This window comes from Gopherus flavomarginatus, chromosome 9, assembly GCF_025201925.1.
Source record: "Gopherus flavomarginatus isolate rGopFla2 chromosome 9, rGopFla2.mat.asm, whole genome shotgun sequence".
In the NCBI taxonomy this organism is placed as follows: Eukaryota; Metazoa; Chordata; order Testudines; family Testudinidae; genus Gopherus; species Gopherus flavomarginatus.
The window spans coordinates 16,264,922-16,286,236 of NC_066625.1; the positions used below are offsets into that span (position 1 = coordinate 16,264,922).

At 38.7% G+C, this 21,315-nt stretch overlaps 1 protein-coding gene across 1 annotated transcript; it reads left to right on the forward strand.

The window, feature by feature from the left end:
• The first annotated feature begins 106 nt into the window (after positions 1-106).
• Positions 107-21,299, forward strand: CDR2 (cerebellar degeneration related protein 2). Its single transcript, XM_050966747.1, has 5 exons — positions 107-379; positions 7,416-7,528; positions 14,108-14,256; positions 14,543-14,707; positions 16,178-21,299. The coding sequence occupies exons 1-5, from the start codon at positions 301-303 to the stop codon at positions 17,046-17,048; spliced, it is 1,377 nt and encodes a 458-aa protein (XP_050822704.1). The 5' UTR covers positions 107-300; the 3' UTR covers positions 17,049-21,299.
• The last annotated feature ends 16 nt before the right edge of the window (positions 21,300-21,315 follow it).

The window sequence follows — 21,315 nt, forward strand, 5'->3', positions numbered from 1 at the left end:
GCGATTGGTTATCCGCCGGACGGGTCAGAGTGCCCGTTTTGAATAATCGTTCCCCTGGTAGTAAGAAGGCGGTTGCAGATGCCACGTTGCTGCCGGCTGCGGTGTCGGGCCCCGCCGGGAGAGGGGGAGACTCGGCAAAGTCCGGAAGCGCTCGGCAAAGTCCGGCCGCGGCTTTAAAGGAGCTGAGCGATCCCCGGCTCGCCCTACGCCGCCGTTCGGTTGGCTGCGAGCGCGAGGAGCCTACGGGTGCCGGCGCCGCTGCCTAGTCCGCCCGTCGGTGCAGCCGCGGCGGGGGCCGCGATGTTGGCCGACAGCCTGGTGGAGGAGTTCGAGATCCGCGATGATGAGCCCTGGTACGATCAGCAGGACCTGCAGCAAGGTGAGCAGCCGGGCCGGGGCTCCGCGTGGAGGATGCCCGTCTGATGGGGGCTCGCCCCTCCGGGCGCAGGGGACTGGCTGCCGCTGACCAAGGCGCTGAAGGAGCCTTCTCCGGCGGCGGCTCCTTCAGGGGATGGAGATGGGGGGCGGGGGAAGGACAGGTACGTCGAGGGGGGCAGGTAAGTCCCGAGGGGGGCTCGCTATGAGAGCGGGGGGGTCTCTATGAAGGGGGGAAGAATGGGGGGGAGAGGAGGGCAAAAGGGAAACGTGGACCTGGGGAGGGATGGAACAAAAAGCGGCCAGGAGGGGTGGGAGCGCCCGGGCGGACAGGGCGGGAGGGGAGGAAAAGGACGAGGGAGGCGGCGGGGGACAGAAGGGAACAGTTGGCCCCGAGAGGCTGGGGGTATTAGGGGAGGGGGCTCTCTTGGAGAGGGAGGAAATGGGAGACGGCTGGGGGCGCACAGGAGGAGGGAGAGGGCTCTCTTCTCTAACAATTGAAGCTGCAGGGCGTTTGCCGTTGTGCAGCTTCTTAGGGCACCAGGGGTTTAACGGGAGGCTAACCAGGAATAGCAAAGTACTGTAAAGCGCGGTGGTATCGTGACACCTTCGCAGTCATGGCTTCTGGGCCGTGTGTGACTGGGTAGGAATACGGACTTCTGCAAAACAAACCCGCTGCATTTAAAGAGTGGCTTGTGTACCTGGCTTAAGAACTGGTTCTTCCCTTAACTTCGTTCGCTTTTTAGGGGTTCGACTGTGCCACTCTGTGTAATGCTGTACCTCCTACATAAAGCAACTCGGTAAAGAGAGAGCTTTTGCTTTAGCTGCAGTGCTTGCTTAAAACAGAGTAGCTGTAAATAATATTTAGGGGTTTCCACACCCTGTCACCGCCTCCCGCCTACCTATAATTAAAGGGCTTGCAATTGATTACATTGTAAATGCTAGGGTGAGTCCTTGTGGCACTTTAGAGACTAACAATTTTATTTGGGCATAAGCTTTCCTGGGCTATAACCCACTTCATCAAAAAGCTTATGCCCAAATAAATTTGTTGGTTTCTAAGGTGCCACGAGGACTCCTTGTTGTTTTTGCTGATACAGACTATCAGGGCTACACCTCTGAAACCTGTCACATTGTAAATACTGGAATATCTTTATTATGGATAGATGGTCAGTTACTGCTCTCAGCTCCTCTTTACACACGTCCTGTTTACAATTTACTGTGACTGTTCATTGAATAATTCCAGTATAAATTTGCTTATCTTAATAATAAGTATGTACTTATAGTGCTTTTTCATCAGTAGTTCGCTAAGTATGTTATAAAGCTGATAAATAGGCACTGAGGCACAGTAGTGGACTGAATGTATGACACTATCAGTTTTCTTAACTTCTTGTAGGCATTAATTGGAATGAATGTAGAATAACTTTCTTTGGATTTAACAATGTTTAAAATTGGTATTTAGACTTATTTTTAAAATCCTATGTACATTCTTAAATGGCCAGCTCAGAACTGGAAGATTGAGAGAAGTGACTTCCTCAAAACTAGATTTAATTACAACTTTATTTCTCTATGCTCTTCCTCATATAAACTCCTTGGAGTAGGGGCAGTCCTTTTGTTCTGTTGGCACAGTGCCAAGCACAGTGGGGTCCTGATCCATGACGGGGGCTGATAGATGCTATAAAGAATAAAAGTAGAACCCCCCCCACACACACACTGTTTTCATACTAACGTCAAGCAGCTAACAATAAAAATTCCATCTCTCTAAGGTCAGAATAAGTCCAGAATTTTGTATGTTTTGACCGACTTTACTAACTGTTGAATAGCTATTTCTGAGTGCTTCACACTCAAAAACAATAGTTTTCTTAGATTGTAACTTTAACATGATCACATAACCTTAAATAGATTGCTGTTGCCTAGAAAAACTAGTGAATGAGCTAAAATTATTATCTAATGATTTAGACCTTTTTTTCCAATTCACTGTAAAGCTGTCACTATTCAAAGCCAAACATAGCTGTGTGAATCCCCTAAGCTGCCTCATGAAGTGTACTGTGATTCACTTCTGCCTTATAATGATGTTCCTTTGGTCTGATCTGAATGGAAAATAAGTGGATTAACCTTTTTTATTATTATTATTATTTCTTGTATCAAACTGTTATTTTGTGTTGTGCTTGTAAGTTCCACCTCACAAGTTAGTGCATTTCAGTGATGGTTAGGGAATTCTCATATATTGAATAGACTTATATACAGATTCTCTCATTAGAAAATGCCCTAAGTGTAAGTGATTATTAGCCTTGCCAAAAAAAGATAATAGTAAAAAAATCACAAAGCAGGAGGCAAACTTCCTGTAAAAGGATTTTTTCCTCATACTGCTTTTTAAAAATGCTCTATTGTTTGCAATACTCTTAGGAAGTTTGAAAATATTTCCCATCACTTTAAAATCTGGCAAATATTGACTTTTTGTCTATTGAGTAGAACTGAAGCTAAATGATATTTTTATCTGCAAATGATTTTTATAGCACTCATTATGTCAAGAGATCTGTGTATTAGCATAATGAAAATTAGCACAGCTCTGGGAATAATATTGGATGCTGCTGTTGTGCTGAGAGAGATCGGGATGTTTTTGAGGATCTCTTAAAATTAACTAAAAACCCTGACTCCCCTAGCAGTTGAGTAGTTAAAATTTAACTTTAAGGATTTGAAAATCCCAAATTCAAAGTAGGTCAAACTTCAGACCAAAACTTTTATTGTATTATGATCAATAAACTCCTGAAACTTCCACCTTTTTAAAAATTGAGAATTTAATATCCAGTCAGACTTCTTGTTAAAGCATAATGTTGCTTGAAGTGAATTTTCATGTTTGAAATATTCGAGAATGGGAGGAGCAATTCCCTGCTTTCCTAGGACTGTATTTTGTTGCAGTGTATTGACTTTCTGAAAAGGCTTCTCTCATATAAGGAAAGTGATCATAATGCTGCTGTTCAAAAACTAGCAAAGGATTGAATAGATTACAATCTGGAATGAAGGAGACCATGTACATTCCACAGTGACAATTCTAAAGCTTGCTTAAAAGCAAAGATCTGATGGTGAACTAGGAATGCTTAGTAGTCTCTTCTGTTGTTGAAAATATCATTTTGCTGTACAAAGTCCTCTTATGTAGACTATTAAAACATTGAGGAGAGGGGGGAAGAGGAATCTTGACTTCCCCCCAATTATAGTAATGGTGTCAGCATGGTTTGTACTCAAGTGTAAAGTGAGAAATATTTAATGCAATAGCAAGAACAACTTCTAAGTCTCACTTTAGTGTGGAAATTCCAGACATAATTAAACATGATGAGGGGCAGAGATAGAGCTACTAAAATCTTATTCACATTATTTTACCTAGAGGAGTAACTCGTAAAGTGGCTGACTTTAATTTGCATTATTTAAGTAAGAACAGATGACCGTGGCTCACAATAACTTTAGCCTCATAGTGAAAAGTGACCTTCCCCACACATCTGTTGGGATTTCATTAACACATTGGCATAAATTTACAGTACCTGAGATCACAGTTAAGAAATTGAGTGCAGAGGGACAGCAACTATATTGTACTGAACCTTTTAAAGACAGAATTCACAGTGCTTTGTTTCCTTATTCATCTGGACATCTAATTGCTATAGCTGATTACTTATTTTTCTTGGTTATGCACACACTTAATGAACTTACTTGGCTGAGTAGTCCTTTCACTGGCCAAACTCCCCTGGACATCAGCATACTTAGTCTGCAGGATCAGTTGAGTAAATTAAAAAAGCTAATACTCTTTAACACGTATGCTAATAGGACTGATTATTTTTCCCCAAAAAGGTGTTATACACCAGTAGCTCCCATTGATTTCACTGGGGTTTATGGGTGCTCAACCTTGCTGAAAATTGTTTCATTAGAAAGTAGATCCTTTCTGCAATGCTTAAGAATACACTGGAGTTTTAGTACAGACCAAAATCTCTCACTTCTTTGCCTGTTTTTAAACAATGGGGTTTGTTTGTTTGGGTTTTTCTACACAGATTTTCTTGGGCTTTTCCACCTGTTTTCCTGCCTATCATGAGAAAGCCAACAGATTCTCTGTGATGAATGGTGAATATTTCCTATAAGAAAATGTCAATGTTTCTGTGCATCTTGTGTCAAACTAACAGAGTACCTTTAAATCTGCAGCATATACTTAGGTGCTCCATATAGACAGGAATACTTGCATACCACTTTATATGTTTGAAGTGCTGGGTAAATAATAACAATATGTACTGACATTCATGCATATGTAACTTCATGTTTATATGCATAGTTTAATTTCTTCTAACTGCACTTCTAGATACACTTTTTGTAAAGTATGCTTAGAGCCATAACACAAATCCAGGAGACAAGCCCAGATCCACAAAGATATTTAGGCTCCTAACTGCCACTGAAATTAATGAAAGTTAGGAGCTAAATACCTTTGAGGATCTGGGACAAAATGTTTAACTTTGGGTGTTCTGAGTAATTCTAAGAGTTATACACATTCTTTGTTTAACAGAATCTTATTCTGTGCCTTATTTAAAGCATAGAACCTTATGTAATGACAAAGTAAAAGTTGGAACACTGCATTATTTGAGGTAACGGAAAAAGTTGCTACAAATAGTTGAATGGCTTTAATGATTACATAGCTGCTGGTTACCCAAGGCTAGTGTGTTGTGTTGGTTTAGAACTTGTAAAATAGGATTATATTTGTATAACATTATATGGAGGATTATAGACTCACTGAAGTTAGACTGCAGCAGTTACGCCAAAGAGAGAAATGTGGAAAAATAAAAGGGGCTATTTCTGACTGACACCAGAGAACAACTTTATTTCTGTTTTCTTATGTACATCAATTAATGCCTTGTTTATTTCCTCACTATTCAGTTAAATTGTATGGTATATTTTGATGTATACAATTTACATAAACTTGCTGGAGTATCAGAATCCCAGTACAATGTTTGGATGCCATGTTCTCTGGCACTGCTTTTCTACAACTAGCCGTTAACTTGCAAGATATGGGACTAACCACTACTATAGTACGATGGAGTCTTGGGCCCTTGTATACAGTAGGAAAAAAGTTTAGCTTGGATGCATTAAACTTCTAAACATGGGCATGTTAGTGTGTATTTAATACATTTTTTCCCTCCTACTGTGGATATGGCCTCTGACTTGCTGCTGTTAGTAGTCACTGGGTGTGGTGTTTAAATGTACTTACTTGTGCAGATCTTGCCCTACTCTTTCAGAGAATCATAGACTATCAGGGTTGGAAAGGACCTCAGGAAGTCATCTAGTCCAACCTCCTCCTCAAAGCATTGATCAGTGGCCTTTGTTTTAAGAATCAGATTGCAAGGAATATTTTTTATTTGCTATCCTCAAAGTAGGAAATAATACCTTTGAGAACAACTTTGTTACAAATAACGAATATATAATTCATGGATTATTTGATCTGCTAAAGCACTTTAATATCTCTCCGAACACCCTGTTGGAAGATCTCAAGTTTCTGTGGATATTTCTTTGGGAAGTTCTTTGGCTTATGCATCATAATGTAATGATAATTTGCATACGCTGTCTAAGTGAAGGCTGCCTAAATCAATTTTTAACAGAATTTTATTCTATTACAGCAACTGGATAGAGATAAGCTATCAAACTAAAATTAAACAAGATAAAAACAAGGGCATTTGAACTTCCAGCCTAAAGAAATATTGGGAGTTCATATTCCAACCTATTATTTGTACCATTCATATATTATACATGCTTTTAAATCTTGGTGGAATAAATTCTAAATTCTCCTTGGCTTGTCCTTCCTTGTATTCTGGCACTTAGACATTTATGATGATAGTTCCATATATCTAAAACCTAACAAGATTGTATTGCCAGCTTACATGTATTCAACAATCTGGTCATGGTCCAAGTGATGTGAAAGTGGTGGAAAATTACGAACTTTGTATAAGGAATTGCAATGTAACTATTGGATTCTGCACTTCTCTTTTATATGAAATATAATGACATGTTTAGGAGGGTTACTACTCTAGCAATAACCTAGATTATTGATCTCCATTGTCACACAGTGTGAGATGCATGCAACATAAGGACTAATAACATGCTACTTATTGCATATCATTCTTTCATAAACTTGGAATTTACTAATCCAGGCTATAGTTAAAGGAGGGCATCCAAGTTTAGATATAGTCTCTGTATATGTAGATTCCATGTTCTTTAAAAACAAAACAAACAAACAAACTGCAATATTCATAGGAACTCCGGAGGTTGCTAAGGAGGATTAGGCTGAGTTTCAAATATCTTTAAGAGAACAAATAGCATTTAGAATCTCTTTGAGAAAAGGAAACTAACCATTGTCTGGTGCTGTTTATAAGTTGAGAGACACACAATATATATCTGAGCACATTATCTAACTTCCTATTTCATCAGAAAAAGTGTTTGTTTGAAAATCTTCAGCTGATTGTCTAATGGTGCTGCATGGGCTGGGTTGCCTTTTGGAGGTGGTTGGAGGAGCAAGGGGATATCAAATATTATTCCAGGCCTGGCCTAACCAGTACTTAACAGGCTTTCTTGCTTTTTACTGCCCTCTCAGAATGGGTTTAGCGGTTACCCTAGATCCCTCAATTAGCTAAGAGCCACTTTGCAGTGCACTACTGGGACTCGTGTGTTTCTGCTCTCTGCCTACCATGTCAGGAGCATCATTCCCATTCATTCTTATCTGCATAGGGGACAACATGATTAGGCAGATGTAGATGGGGAATGACAGAAGGCAAAGACTGATCAGGTGAGGAAAGTAAAATTAATGTGGTAGAGAGGAGACTAAAAAGGATGGAGTGAATGAGGGGGGGAAATGGAGAATTAGCCTCAATCCCAAAGAAGTTGTATTGTAGCATAATAGCTTGTACTTGGACACAGTTATAACTACCGTAACTCTGAGAATGTAATTGAAATAATATAGTAATGGTCAGATTGCACAAACTGGGTCTTAAATTTTACAGGCAGATTATTTATTTATTTAGACCTGCATCTTGCTGCTGAACTTGGGAAGACATTATTGGATCGTAACACAGAACTGGAAGAATCTTTGCAGCACATGTATGCAACCAATCAAGAGCAACTACAAGAGATAGAGGTAAATTTTAAGCCGTATGGGTGAGTTCTATTGCAGAGTTTGATAATCTTGTAGTGTGGACATTGAAATCATTTGGATACCATGAAACTTGATTTTGATGTGGTATTATGACTCCTTCAAAACTTCATCTTCCAAGAAAACACTCTGAATGCCTCTTGCAGTTAATTTTATTCTGATTCTAAAATTTCTAGAGCTTGATAACATGCATAGACACACAGTTTCCTCTCCTTAGTAGAATCTTTGTATCTTCACTAAATTTAACTATAATGACAAGTACCCATTGTGTTAGTATCAATTTCTGAAACAGCTAGTTTATATAGTTTAAAACAAGGGTTTCTCTATATAAATACATGATGTAGGTGGATTACTTTACTTAACAAATCCAGAAAATACATGTAGAAGAAATCTCTGTAGGTTTTTGAAAAGCCTGCATTATTTGAAATAGTATGACTAGCTGTTTCCACAAATACCTTCATACACACACAACATTTGTTAAACTTACAATGTTATCATGCTGTACACAAAAGGCTACACAATAGAGAGCAGTGATATTTTTGCATGCTATATCTTTTAGTATTAAAGTCAACTGCAAAGAACCTATTCTATTTATAGTGTTTTCAGCATTTCAGTCATCCACTGATATTAATTTTAAACTTTCAATTAATGAAATTAACTGTTAAATTAACTGATTGGTACTTAAGAAGACTTTACATAACTGAATAGTCCACATGATGCAAGTAGTATTAAAACAGTAATCAATTTAAAGTAAAGTGTATATATCTGCCTACGATTTAGAGAATGTTGAAATGATATTTCAGTACAATAATGGCAATCACTACAGCTTTAATCCAACATTTGTATTAGGTTGCATATAAAAGCACATAATGGTGTGTTGGTGGTAACATGGCATTTTAAATTCTAGGATGTTTGCAGGTGTCTCACGTTGTATGAATTTTCTTAAAAAAACAAACAAACAGCTAATAGGTGCACAGTATAGACAAAAAGTGCCCTCTTCTAAGGATACCTTTGTATTGCTGATTTTTTGACATACCTCACACAGCTTACTTGACATTTTTTCTCATTAAATCGTGGTAGATCTAGTCTCTATATCCAGCTCATTCTGTAATATAGAGGACATCAATAAAGCAAAACAATGCTGGAGTTAAAGCTACCAACCACAAACAAACCCAACCTATCTGCATTTATTTATGCAGAGCCCTTGAAATGTGTCCCGAGTCTAAATGGCTCAGAAATAAGATTGATCCTTAAGGTCTGAAGTATGTAAACTCTTAGAGTAACTACACAAACTATTAGGTCTCCCAGTCTGATGTACATTAAGATGCAAGGAAGGGCAATGAAAATGGGGTCAGGGGGGAGGTATGGAACAGCTTCTATATGAGGAGAGATTAAGAAGAATGGAACTCCTTATTTTAGAAAAGAGATGACTAAGGGGGATATGATAGAGGTCTATACCATCATGAATGATATGGAGAAAGAGAGTTTTATGGTGTTTACCCCGTCACATAGCACAAGGACTAGCGCAGTAGTTCTCAAACTTATTTGATCACGCTCCCCCTTCTTCGTGTATGTAGTAGTTTATGCCCTCTTCTCCCCCACTGTCCCCAGCCACACAAGTACATATACCTATATATGCAGCAGCAGTGCTTCACTTGAATCATTTTTTGGTGCTTTATTTTTCACGAGTTTTTTTTTCTGCTGCATGAATGAGCCAATGATCCATTGTAATAAGAGCAAAAGCGAAACTGATTGTAGTCCATGCTTATAAATAAATGTGCACGCTGCATCGTAGCAAACAGATTAACATGCAGATGGCAACGACTTTGTATAATGCTAAGCAAGTTTAACATATCTGTCAAAATGCACGGTGCCATCTAGAGTCAAATGCACAGTGCTATCTGATATGTCTGGAGGAATCAGCTTTGCTAGTTACTCATTGCTGTGGGTAAAACGTGCAGTAAGTTTTTCTTTTTTTTCCTGCCAGAAGATTCTCAACTCCCTCCTGAATACATTCCGTGCCTCCCAGTTTGAGAACCTCTGAACTAGCAGGAATTACCCAATTAAATTAATAGGCAGCAAGTTTAAAAACAAACAAAAGGAGTACTTCTTCACAATCAACACACAATCAACTTGTGGCAATAAGTATCACTGGGTTAAAAAAATAATTAGACCTATCCTCCATGAATTTATCTGTCAGAGGCTACTAGCCAAGATGCTCAGGGATGCAATCTCAGGCTCCAGGTGTCCCTAAACCTCCAGCTGCCAGAAGCTGGGGGATGGATCACTTGAAATTGCCCAATTGTGTTCATTTCCTCTGAAGCATATGGCGCTGGCCACCATCAGAGACAATTCTGGTGGACCATTGGTCTGACCCAGTATATGGCCATTCTTATGTCCATCACCTTGTAAAGCACTCATTTTAGGAAGAGAGGGCAAGGAAATGCTATAATCTTGCCAAAAAAATAAACTGAAAGAATCTGTCCTGCACAAGTTACTTGAGAGTAGCTATCTAAACAGACTTGTTGCGTCTGTTTATTTGTGTATATTTCTTGAGAGCTTATTTAAAAAAAAACAAACTGATTTAACCAGATCTTTATTACAGTCAGTTAGTATTGTGCATAATACAACTTGTGTAGGTTTCATTTCAAAAGACAACTTCCTTGTCTTTGCTGCATAGGAAGGGCTAAGGGAATTGAAACATGTAGAACTCTTCATAATCTTATTCTGAAGGTTAAAACTAAAGTTTTAAACACTTGACTTCATTAGGTATTTAGTCTCTGATAATTATATCTGACCTTTGCACTCACACGTATGCTAGTAACTAATCATGATGGATGTAATAAATGGTGCAATAGCAGATTAAAACCAATGCCAGAAAAACTAACTAAGACTGTTCATGAATCTTAGCATCTCTTGTAAATCCAAATGTGGGACATTACAGCTCTCTTTTTCATAATGATCCAGTGGAGTGTAAGCCTGCTTGGCAGTGTATCACTTACAGCTACATATTAAGTTTTCCTGTTTCCCTTGCAATTGATGTAGATGCTAGTGTGAATTTCTGAAAGATCGGGAAAGCCAGTACAAACTCTGTTGTTTGCATTTGGGGTTTCTGCTCTCATCTCCTGCATGATATTTTCAAGTTATGCTGACATCAGGCATGCAAGGTGAGATGAAGTGTAGTTTCTTGAGAAAGGGAGTAATCTACTCTTTCTCCCCCATGTTCCTTTTGTTCCAAAAGGAACAAAGTATAGCCTGTCGGCATAGGCTACCGTTCAGTGGGTTCTTCATTACGCATTAAAGCACCTAAATTCAGAACTTTAATCTTTATATCTATATGCTCAGTCACCCTTCCCTGTTGAAGAAACCATGAATGTTTCCAATTTATTTGAGACTAGCAGACAGGGAAAGTTAATCTGAAATGGGTCACACTGAGATTCTGTTGGTTAATCCACATGCTATTCTTGTGTGAATCCTGTGTCACGTGCCCGTGGGTTGCAAAAAGATCTAACCAACAGCTATCCGATTAATCTTTTAGTAGTTTGTTTGTAGCAGTGCATAGCCTAGATTAACTTGTAATCGCTTCTTAAATTACCTAAAATGTAAAACCATCAACCTTTTAATGCAGTAAAAGGCTAAGTAGAATATTAGAAGCTTTGATTACATAATTAGGTCACTCACAAGAGTAATTGCTCCTAATCTAGAAATCTTTCAGACAACTTCATGTGGATGATTTTGAACATTTAGCATCCAACTGTGTAAAATGTAGTTAAATTTAGAATCTAATACTTCAAGAAATATTCTATGTTCAACTTCTTTAGGACAAACTAGTTCATGATAATGTGAACTTGATTTTAAACTTATTCTAAAGATCATTGAGCAAATAACTAAGCAATCAATTTGCAAACACCTAGAAAATAAGGTGATAAGTAACATTCAACATGGATTTGGCAAGAACAAATCATGTCAAACCAACTTAATGACTTTCTTTGACAGTGTAACAAGCCTGGTAGATAGGGTATATCTTGACTTTAGTAAGGCTTTTGATACTGTGCTGCATGATCTTCTCATAAACAAATTAGGCAAATACAACCTAGATGGAGCTACTTTAAGGTGGGAGCACCTCACTGGTTGGAAAACTGGTCCAGAGAGTAGTTATCAATGGTTCACAGTCAAACTGGAAGGGATTATCAAGTGTGGTCTTACAGGGATCAGTTCTGAGTCTGGTTCTGTTCAATATGGCATAGAGAGTACACTTATAATCTTTGTGGATGATACCAAGCAGGAAAGGTTGCAAGTGCTTTAGAGGACAGGATTAAAATTCAAAATGATCTGGAGAAATGGTCTGAAGTAAATAAGATGAAATTCAATAAGAACAAATGCAAAGTACTCTACTTAAGAAGGAACAATCAGTTGCACGTATACAAAATGGGAAATGACTGCCTAGGATGGAGTACTGCAGAAAGGGATGTGGGGGTCATAATGGATCACAAGCTAAATGAGCCCGTGTAGCAAAAAAAGCAAACATCATTCTGGCATGTATTAGCCAGAGTAATGTAAGCAAGACAGAAGAAGTAATTCTTCCACTCTGCTCTGTGCTGATTAGGCCTTAACTGGAGTATTGTGTCCGGTTCTGGGTGCCACATTTCAGGAACGATGTGGACAAATTGGAGAAAGTCCAGAAAAGAGCAACAAAAACGATTGAAGATCTAGAAAACATGACCTATGAGGGAAGATTGAAAAATTGGGTTTGTTTAGTCTGGAGAAGAAGACTGAGACAGGATATAACACTTTTCAAGTACATAAAAGGTGTTACAAGGAGGGAGAAAAAAATTTTTTTTAGTCTCTGAGGATAGGACAAGAAGCAATGGGCTTAAATTGCAGCAAGGAAAAGAGACAGCTAAGGGGAGATATGATTGAGGTCTATAAAATCATGACTGGTGTAGAGAAAGTAGATAAGAAAGTGTTGTTTACTACCACTCATAACACAATAACTAGGGTTCACCAAATGAAATTAATAGGCAGCAGGTTTAAAACAAAAGGAAGTATTTCTTCACATAATGCACAGTCAACCTGTTGAACTCTAAAGAGCATTCAGGAATTAAAGAGCGTGTATGAGACTGTTGCAGTTTTGAAAACAAGTATAACACAATATACGTGTGTGCATCTTGGTTAATTCTTCTTTGCCAGAGGATGTTGTGATGTCCAAGACCATAACAGGGTTAAAAAAAGAATTACCAGTAGATAAATTCATTGAGGATAGGTCCATCAATGGCTATTAGCCAGGATGGGCAGGAATGGTGTCCCTAGCCTCTGTTTGCAGGAAGCTGGGAATGAGCGACAGGGGATGGATCACTGGATGATTACCTGTTCTGGTCAGTCCCTCTGGGGCACCTGGCACTGGCCACTGTTAGAAGACAGGATACTGGGCCTTTGGTCTGACCCAGTAGGGCCGTTCTTATGTAAGGGCCGTTTAGATTGGACATTAGGAAAAACTTCCTGTTGGGTAGTTAAGCGCTGGAAAAAATTGCTTAGGGAGGTTGTGGAATCTCCATCACTGGAGATTTTTAAGAGCAGGTTAGGCAAACACCTGTCAGGGATGGTCTAGATAATACTTAGCCCTGCTGTGAGTGCAGGGGATTGAACTAGATGACCTCCTGAGGTCCCTTCCAGTCCTACAAGTCTGTGGTATTTCTGGTCCAGGAATGACTTAGTGCATATTTGTATGCAGGATACCTGGAACTTTGAAGTATTTGTGTGTAGTAAAATCCATATAGACATGTTCAGCTGTGGGAAAGCCTGAAGTCTTTCTAATACCAAGGGATTTAAAGATGGTTTATTACTCTTGCGTAGGAAATCTTTATCCTAGGCTTTCTAAAAGCAGTTTCACCACTACAAAATAAACAACCTGCTAAGTTTCTTGAATAAAGAGGATTACAGTGAGAACATTTCATACAGAATTAAAAATGCAGGAGACCTTTGACTGGGATTATATAAACTAGAATGCCCGTTGTGGGTAATTAAAATTTGTTCTAATTTGTACTTCCTGATAAATAGTAACCCAAATATCATCAGTTTACAGTTTTAAGACTAAACTAAAATCCTTAAACTTAGGGCAGCTTCATAAACTGAGAATTTTATTCTGATTTGATAGGGTTTGCCCATGCAAAGTACAACCCCAGTGTTGCAGCTGGTAAGTTGCATAATTACAAACTGGAAGTTGTAATTTAAATCATCCCTATTCTAATTTAAGGAAACTGCATGTGGCATGGTGTCTTGCTATTTACTCTGAGATTTAAAAGTGCTAGTGGGCTCCAGTTTGTGGAAAACACTCCCAGAGCTATTTAAGGGTACAAAGTCTTTCCACAGTTCTGCAATCGCTGTTTAAGGGTACAATGTCTTTCCAAAGTTCTGCAATCAAAACTAATGTACATTGTATTATTCTTGACATTTATGGGAAACAAACTGAAAATCCTGATTTAAGAATTTAAAGTTAAAATTTCCTTTAAGTAGGATTAAACATTTTTAGCAGTGTAAAGATGATAACTGCAAATTATCTTATAGTACCTTACAAAGCAAGTGGAGCTCTTACGTCAGATGAATGATCAGCATGCAAAGGTTTATGAACAGCTGGATGTTACAGCAAGAGAACTGGAAGATGCTAATCAAAAACTAGTTGCCGATAGTAGAGTGTCACAACAAAAGATATTAAGGTAACTAAAGTTTTGTGGAGCAACTTTTTTTTTTTATAAGGAATTGGAATGGAATACTAGTCTGACTGCATTAGTTTATGCATTTTTGGGTGGCTGGTTATCCAGCTGTCTAATCACTGGGCTTTTGGATTGAGTATGTGGTTGTCTGTCTGTCACTGGTAACTGTGGAGCAGTTTCCAGAGGAAGAAACACAAAATGAGTGGATCATGACTGAGCTCATGCTATTGGTCATGCCCTTGACTTAACATGACTGGCTTTAACAGCTTTATATGTTCATGAACTTCAGCCTGACAGAGACTATTGAAAGTCTGCAAACCCATATAGATGACCTTCAGAGACAAGTGGAGGAATTGAAGAAAACTGGACGAGGCCGTATGAACCATGAGAGATCTGAGCAGCCACGATCAGTGCACAGCTTCTCATGTTTGAAGGAGCTGTATGACCTTCGCAAGTAAGACACTAACTCAGTTATGTAATTTTATTGTGCAAGCAGATTTTTTTTAAATCTTTCATCCATTTGTTTGCAGCAGAGCAGAGAAATCAGATGTGCATTTCTAGAAAATTGGTCAGTGTCACTCCAGACAAATGAGTTAAGACCAAAGCAGTCTTCACAAGCCTACTGTCTCATCATGTAATCATACAGAGAATGTTAGTGTAAACACTTTGTAGCCTTCCCTACTCTCTCTCTGCTACTTTTTCTGACAGCTCCCTAGAATACTACCTCTGGGATTTCCTTCTGTTTTCTTCCTTATTCCCCAAGCAGAATAGTTGTCAACAGACATGGAATAAGACTAATTTGGAACAAATAATCATGCAACATTGATAAAGCAAACATTGCGCAGAAAATTAACATTTGAAGGGGCTGATTTTAGACCAGCAGAAGTCAGAGCTCAGAATTAAGAGGCGCAATTGAATCTTAAAACTTGATCTGGTAGGCCTAGTTACTGCAATATATTGTATGTCATAGTATGGGATAAAAACTGAAATTTAGCCTTGGCCTCTTAACTTCTATACTCTAGTGAGCTACCTAGGCTACTAATATGGATAACTTAAGAACAGAACAACATGAGTCAAGAGCTGATACAAAGAACCATACCGTATGTACCATCGTGCACAGTAAAACTGTCTTTTCAGTTATACGCACTTATAAAATCTGCTATCCAGAGTTAAATATTGAAATTCCTAATTTGTTTAAAAATGATGATCTACATTATGTTCAATAAATTGAATGCATGTTTTTAAGATACAAGCATGCCAAACTTAAATTTAAGCTTTAATATTGACACTTCTATAATGCGTACTCGAGGTGATTTTTTAAAATTAGAATTACAAAACATGCTTGTATGAAACTTTGTCAGATTTCTGACAGTGGATTTTATAACCATTCTGGGCATTCATTAAGGTTTTATAGTGGAAATGCTGAGACTTTTAAACTGCAGGGTATGGATATCTTGTTTGCAGATCCATTTCATTATGAGAATTGTACAAGTTAAATGGGGAAAATGTATTGGATTATCATGCAGTCTATCTTCTCCCAGCACTAGGAATGTCCTGTAGAAAAACTATATCTTGTAGCCTCAAAGAAATACTCTAGAAAATCTCGAATTCTGGTTAGAGGTCTGCATGTACAGTAGATTTTATATCTACAATTTGTTATTGCAATTAAGCAGCAGCTGCCATACCACCTGAACTGGGAACCATGTATCACTGGGTACTGAATTTACTAAAGGCCTGTAGAAAAGCATTCCGTTTGATTGAGGCATTGTAACTTTGTACAAATAAACACCTTAATGACCAACCTGGTTCTGTTTGGAAACCAGTTTTTTTCAACAGCGAGTTTAAATTCAATCTCTGTATTATCCAGAAGAGGCAGCCTAAAAGTCATAGGAAATCTAAGTTGACACTTTTTTTGTTTCTGCAGGTATTTTGTTTATGATCATATTTTTGCAGAAAAAATTACTTCAATGGATAGTCAGCTGAGTCCCATAGAAGAAGAAAACGAGAACTTAAAAAAGGCTTTGTCTGTATTACAAGCCCAACTTAACCTGGAAAAGGAGAAAAGAGTGACAATGGAAGAGGAATATCAACTTATGGTAAAGGAGAACTGTGACCTTGAACAGAGGCTGGTTGATAAAGACTTATACAGGGCTCGGGCAGAAGAGCTTGAATTAGAAGTTGCTGAAATGCGGCAGATGTTTCAGTCTGAAAACACATTTGTCAACAGCATGGAGAATCTAGTTCCAGAATCATTTTTTATTTCATTTAAAGAGTCTTTAGAAAGGGAAATTAGTCAAAGTCCTTCAGAGGATGCATCCTTGACTGTCCCCCAGCTTGATAAAAAGGCCCTAAAAAGAAGTAGCAGTGAGACCTTCCTAAGCAGTGCTGCAGGAGGAGACCTTCTAAAGGGCCATGAAGAAACCTGTATTAGAAGAGCTGAAGCTGTAAAGCAGCGAGGCATCTCCTTGCTTAATGAAGTGGACGCTCAGTATAATGCTCTGAAGGTTAAGTATGAGGAACTTCTGAAGAAGTGTCACATGGACGAAGATTCTTTGAAACATAAGGCTGTACAAACATCAAAACAGTATTCCAAAGACTCTAGTGTGGGGAACATCCAGTCTGACCGTTCAGCTACTGAACAAGAGTATGGAAATGTTGAACTAACTGGCTCACTCATAAATACTATACCTGAATATAAAGCTCTCTTTAAGGAAATTTTTAGTTGTATCAGAAAAACAAAGCAAGAAATAGATGAACATAGAACAAAATATAAGCGTTTCTCTTCTCAGCCCTAACACTGGTTCGCATTAACTATGCTGATGACCAGTTTTCCCACTGAAAAGTTCTGTATTAGTCCAGAAGGGAAACATTAAGGGTCCCTCTGGTGTTTGTACGTATCTTGCTGTCACATGTGTACTCCCTTCAACTTGAATGTATGTTCACTTTACTTGTAAATATGTATGATATGATCAACCCATTAGTCAGTTGTATTCTCTGTGCACGCAATGACTCCTACCACACAGTAAAAGTTATTGTTCAGTGGTAGTTGTTGGCAGTCTTAAAAGTAGAAAATTTGGCTTAATTTTTGCATACTATGTTTATCCTCTCCACAGCAGCAATTGACAATCTAGCTCACTATGCCCAGTGGGCTACAGAAGCTGTAGACCTAAGGAGAAATGATTGTATTACACTTTTTCCACTGTGGGAAATTTGGAGTAAATTTTTTTCCTTACTCACAAACCAAAAAGGTTTTGTTCAGTCTTAGCCTTGTGTCTATTTTTGTGTACTAAAATCCACCTGTGGGAAACCTCTGCTTCAGACTGAAATTAGTAATCAGTCTAAATGGATGGGCCCTGGCAAAGATGAGCGGAAACTGGCACAGCAGCCTGTATTAGGCTTAATTTAAGCCAGCACCAGGTTTTCATATGCACTAAACTCTTTCCGCTTTGCATAAACATCTTTACACCTAATCCATTTTTAATATAAAGGTATGAATATTTGAGATAGTTCAATGTTTAGGGCACTCTGTTTTAAAGCAAGATACTGTGAACTATGTATATTGTCATTGATCTACTGTTCCTTAGTAGTACTCCTAAAAGTGCATTTTTGTCATGTGATAAGATGGAACATTACAATTTGTGGTAGCTTTGCCATGGAGAAATGGCTTCCTTTAGTCTATAAAGCCCCCTACTCCAAGTGTTTTAAAGGAGACCAGACAAGAACACCACCGTCTGATAAACTTACATCACTTTACACCCTCTGAGTTCAAGTTTGTGTAAACCTATTTAGCATCAGCAGTAAAAACAAAACAAAACCCACCCCAAAACACCTCTTTAAGAACCAGATTACAACATGTAGGAGATGGGACCAAGATATAATTAAAACCCTCTTTGCTCCTTCCTCCTCTTTCCATCCCTCCTTCCCAATAAAATAAAGATTGCAGGACCAACTTCAGCTAATGAAAATGCAGAATATAGAGGACCACTGCACCAAATGGGAGGAAGAAAGGCAGGAGACTGGTAAAGGCTGAGAACCCAAGAAGGAATGGAAGCCAGATAACCAGCACTAAAAGGTGATCTGATAACTTTACAAGAGTAGCTATGCAGCTTAACTCTTTAAAGTGTTGATTGTTCAATGTTTGCTATGGATAATCTGTCTACTTGAGTTGCCTAGATAAATCAAACTGTTGGCACATGATGATAAAAGAAACTTTACAGTTGTAGTTAAGTTGCTGCTGCTATTATAAATTGTCTGCCTCATGTACAATGTAAGTTAGTCTCCAATTATTTTATACTTGTCCTTCAGTAAGACAGAATTCAGTTGTACAGGTTAGACACTTACACTGTAAGCAATTGTGTACTAAAATAAATATTTAAACAAAATTCTAAATTATGAACACTGAAAGGCAAATAAATCCCTGCAGCTAAAGTTACTGGGTGTGTGTGCTACTAATTTTGTCCAAATGTGTGAAACTACCACTAATGCAAAGGAGGAGTTCTTAAAGTAAGCGTGGATGGCATCTTCATTTATATATAGATTCACTTCCCACTCCCAGCAGGCATTTCACAGACTTGCTGGCCTATACCACCCTTGCTTAGATGAAAAAACTAAATTAGGGAAATAAATTAAAGACTTAAGTGGGGAGGACGAGGCAGACTAATCTCTCCTTTTCTTCTTCCCTGTTCCAGTCCCCTGTAGGTGAGAGAGTTGCTTCCCTGTACCTGTTCGTCTGGCACCAGCTCCCTTTATAACTTGTATGTTGCTTGGCTTCCCTGTACCCTTAGGAATGGTTGTCTGTTTCTCTGCTCATAACGTAGCAAGAGTATCTAGTGCAGGCAGTAATGTTGGCACCTTGTTCCCCACTTTCAGTCTGGAGGACTCTAGAAGCAGATGGAACCTGCTGCCACAAGTGGTTCACCACTTATTTGTGTTACTGTAGTGCCTGGGAATAGGAACCCTACTCAGATCAGGCCTCTACTGGGCTAGGTGTATATAAATGGAACAAAGAAAAGCCCTAGCCCAAAGAGTTCATAGCCTAAAATCTAGGCTATGTCTATACTACTGTGGTAAGTCGACCTATGCTACACAACTCCAGCTATGTGAATAACATAGCTGGTGTCGATGTACCTTAGGTCAAGTTACTGTGTCACCTTACCTTACTCTTCTTGTCTGGGTAGAGTACAGGGGTTGACTGGAGAGTGATCTGCTGTCAATTCGGTGGGTCTTCACTAGACCTGCTAAATCAACCTCTGGTGGAGCTATTTCAGAGCATCGATCCTGGCTGTAGTGTAGACATAACCTAAGACCAACGACAACTGGATTGAGACAGAGTATAAGGAAACAATGGGGCACTAGTGGTCAGTATGATATGTTGTAGAATCAGTAGCCAGCCACTATGCGGTCTATAGGCATCACAGAAGGGAGGGTTTTGAGAGGATAACAGTCTTGCAGACATGTACAAGAAAGCTCCTCCCAACTGAAGGGCAACATTGGCAAAAGCACAAAGGAGCTTGTTTGAAAATTTAACAACTGGGTGATGGAAGCACAGGCTGAGCTAGGAATGAGAGAAATTTCAATACTGAATCAGTGTTAGGCAGGTTGGGAAGGAGGAAAAAGGCTGACCAGCATTCCTGCCACTTCAGCCTCATTTTGTACTGTACGTGCTTAGTAACTTCAGTATCTGATTTGTCAATCATGTCTGTCAATCAATAGCTGGGCAACTACTAGGAGCAATCAAATGGCTCAGGGTTTAATGAAGAGCTTGGTATACACCAGGTGTTTGCTGTCTGCAGTCCTCCCTTTTCTAAGCCAGTTATCAGACATAGCTATAACCACCTTTCATATATACAACAAAATTATCAGTGGTACAGAACTATTGCACCATCAAAGCATCTGCTGTCACTGGAGAAGTGGTTTTTTGTTTGTTTGTTTTTTTGGTTAAAAGGGGAAGTCACTCAACCTCCCAGTTCCTCAAAAGTATGCATCTAACTTTCAAATACTTGCCTGTTCTATACAGCACCATAAAACATACAGGCTGCTAACAGTACAGGTGAAGACAAGTTCACCATGAATCAAATTCAAAGCTGAGACAACAGAGTGGGAAGGCAAAAATGACTGTTTTTTGGGTAACTGATGCTTGAAAATATTTTGTTACAGCTTAATTCTGAAGTGGGAATAGTTGGAAAAGGTGCAACATATATAAATACTAATTATTCATGAATGCTGCTACATTTGAGAAACTTTATGGATACAGTTACAGGAATTGTCATTGTAGCTATACTGATTGTGCTCAAACAAGCAATCACCTTAAGCATTCAGAAAAATACATGTGACTTCAGAGGCAATAATCAGTTGGAAGCTAGTTTGCTCTTTGGACATAAAATAGCATCTTCCTGTGCTGCTAATGAAAGATACTTTCTAATTTACTCACATGAGGTTTATGTTGAGTTTGTTATTCAAAAATTAGGGCAGTAGGATATTATCCATAGGAAGATAGAGATGCTATGTAAATGCAGTAAATTATTTAGCCAACTAACCAAACTAATCCTATTTGGTTTAATTGCTAGAACAAACTTACTTATTTCAGTCAAACAACCCACTTTACCTCAGAACCTCACTTATGATTATCAGTTGTTTTCACCAGAAAAGCTAGAACTACAGCTACATGCTCAAATCTTATCTTCAGCCCAAGCAAAGTGAAGAGTAAACAAGAAATGGTAAAAAATACACCACTCATTGATGAGTTAGTTCCCATGTCCCCTTTCCAATTCTTGCACCTGCTCTTAAACTTAAGTCTTAGATAATAAAATCCTTGTGGCAAAATACTATTTACTTTCAACAGTGCCTTGTACAAGAGAGTCCCCATCTCCTACTCAGGGAAGCCTCTAGATGCTACCATAATGAATAAAGTGATTTGTAACCATATGTAGTACTTAGCTGAGGAAGTGGGGGGTAGGAGGGTAGAGATAAGCTAAGTCATTCTCTGTTAACTTTCCCTAGTCCATAAAAGATTACATTGCTTCTATCTGTTCAGACAAACACATGGGGGTCAGAGGCTGATGC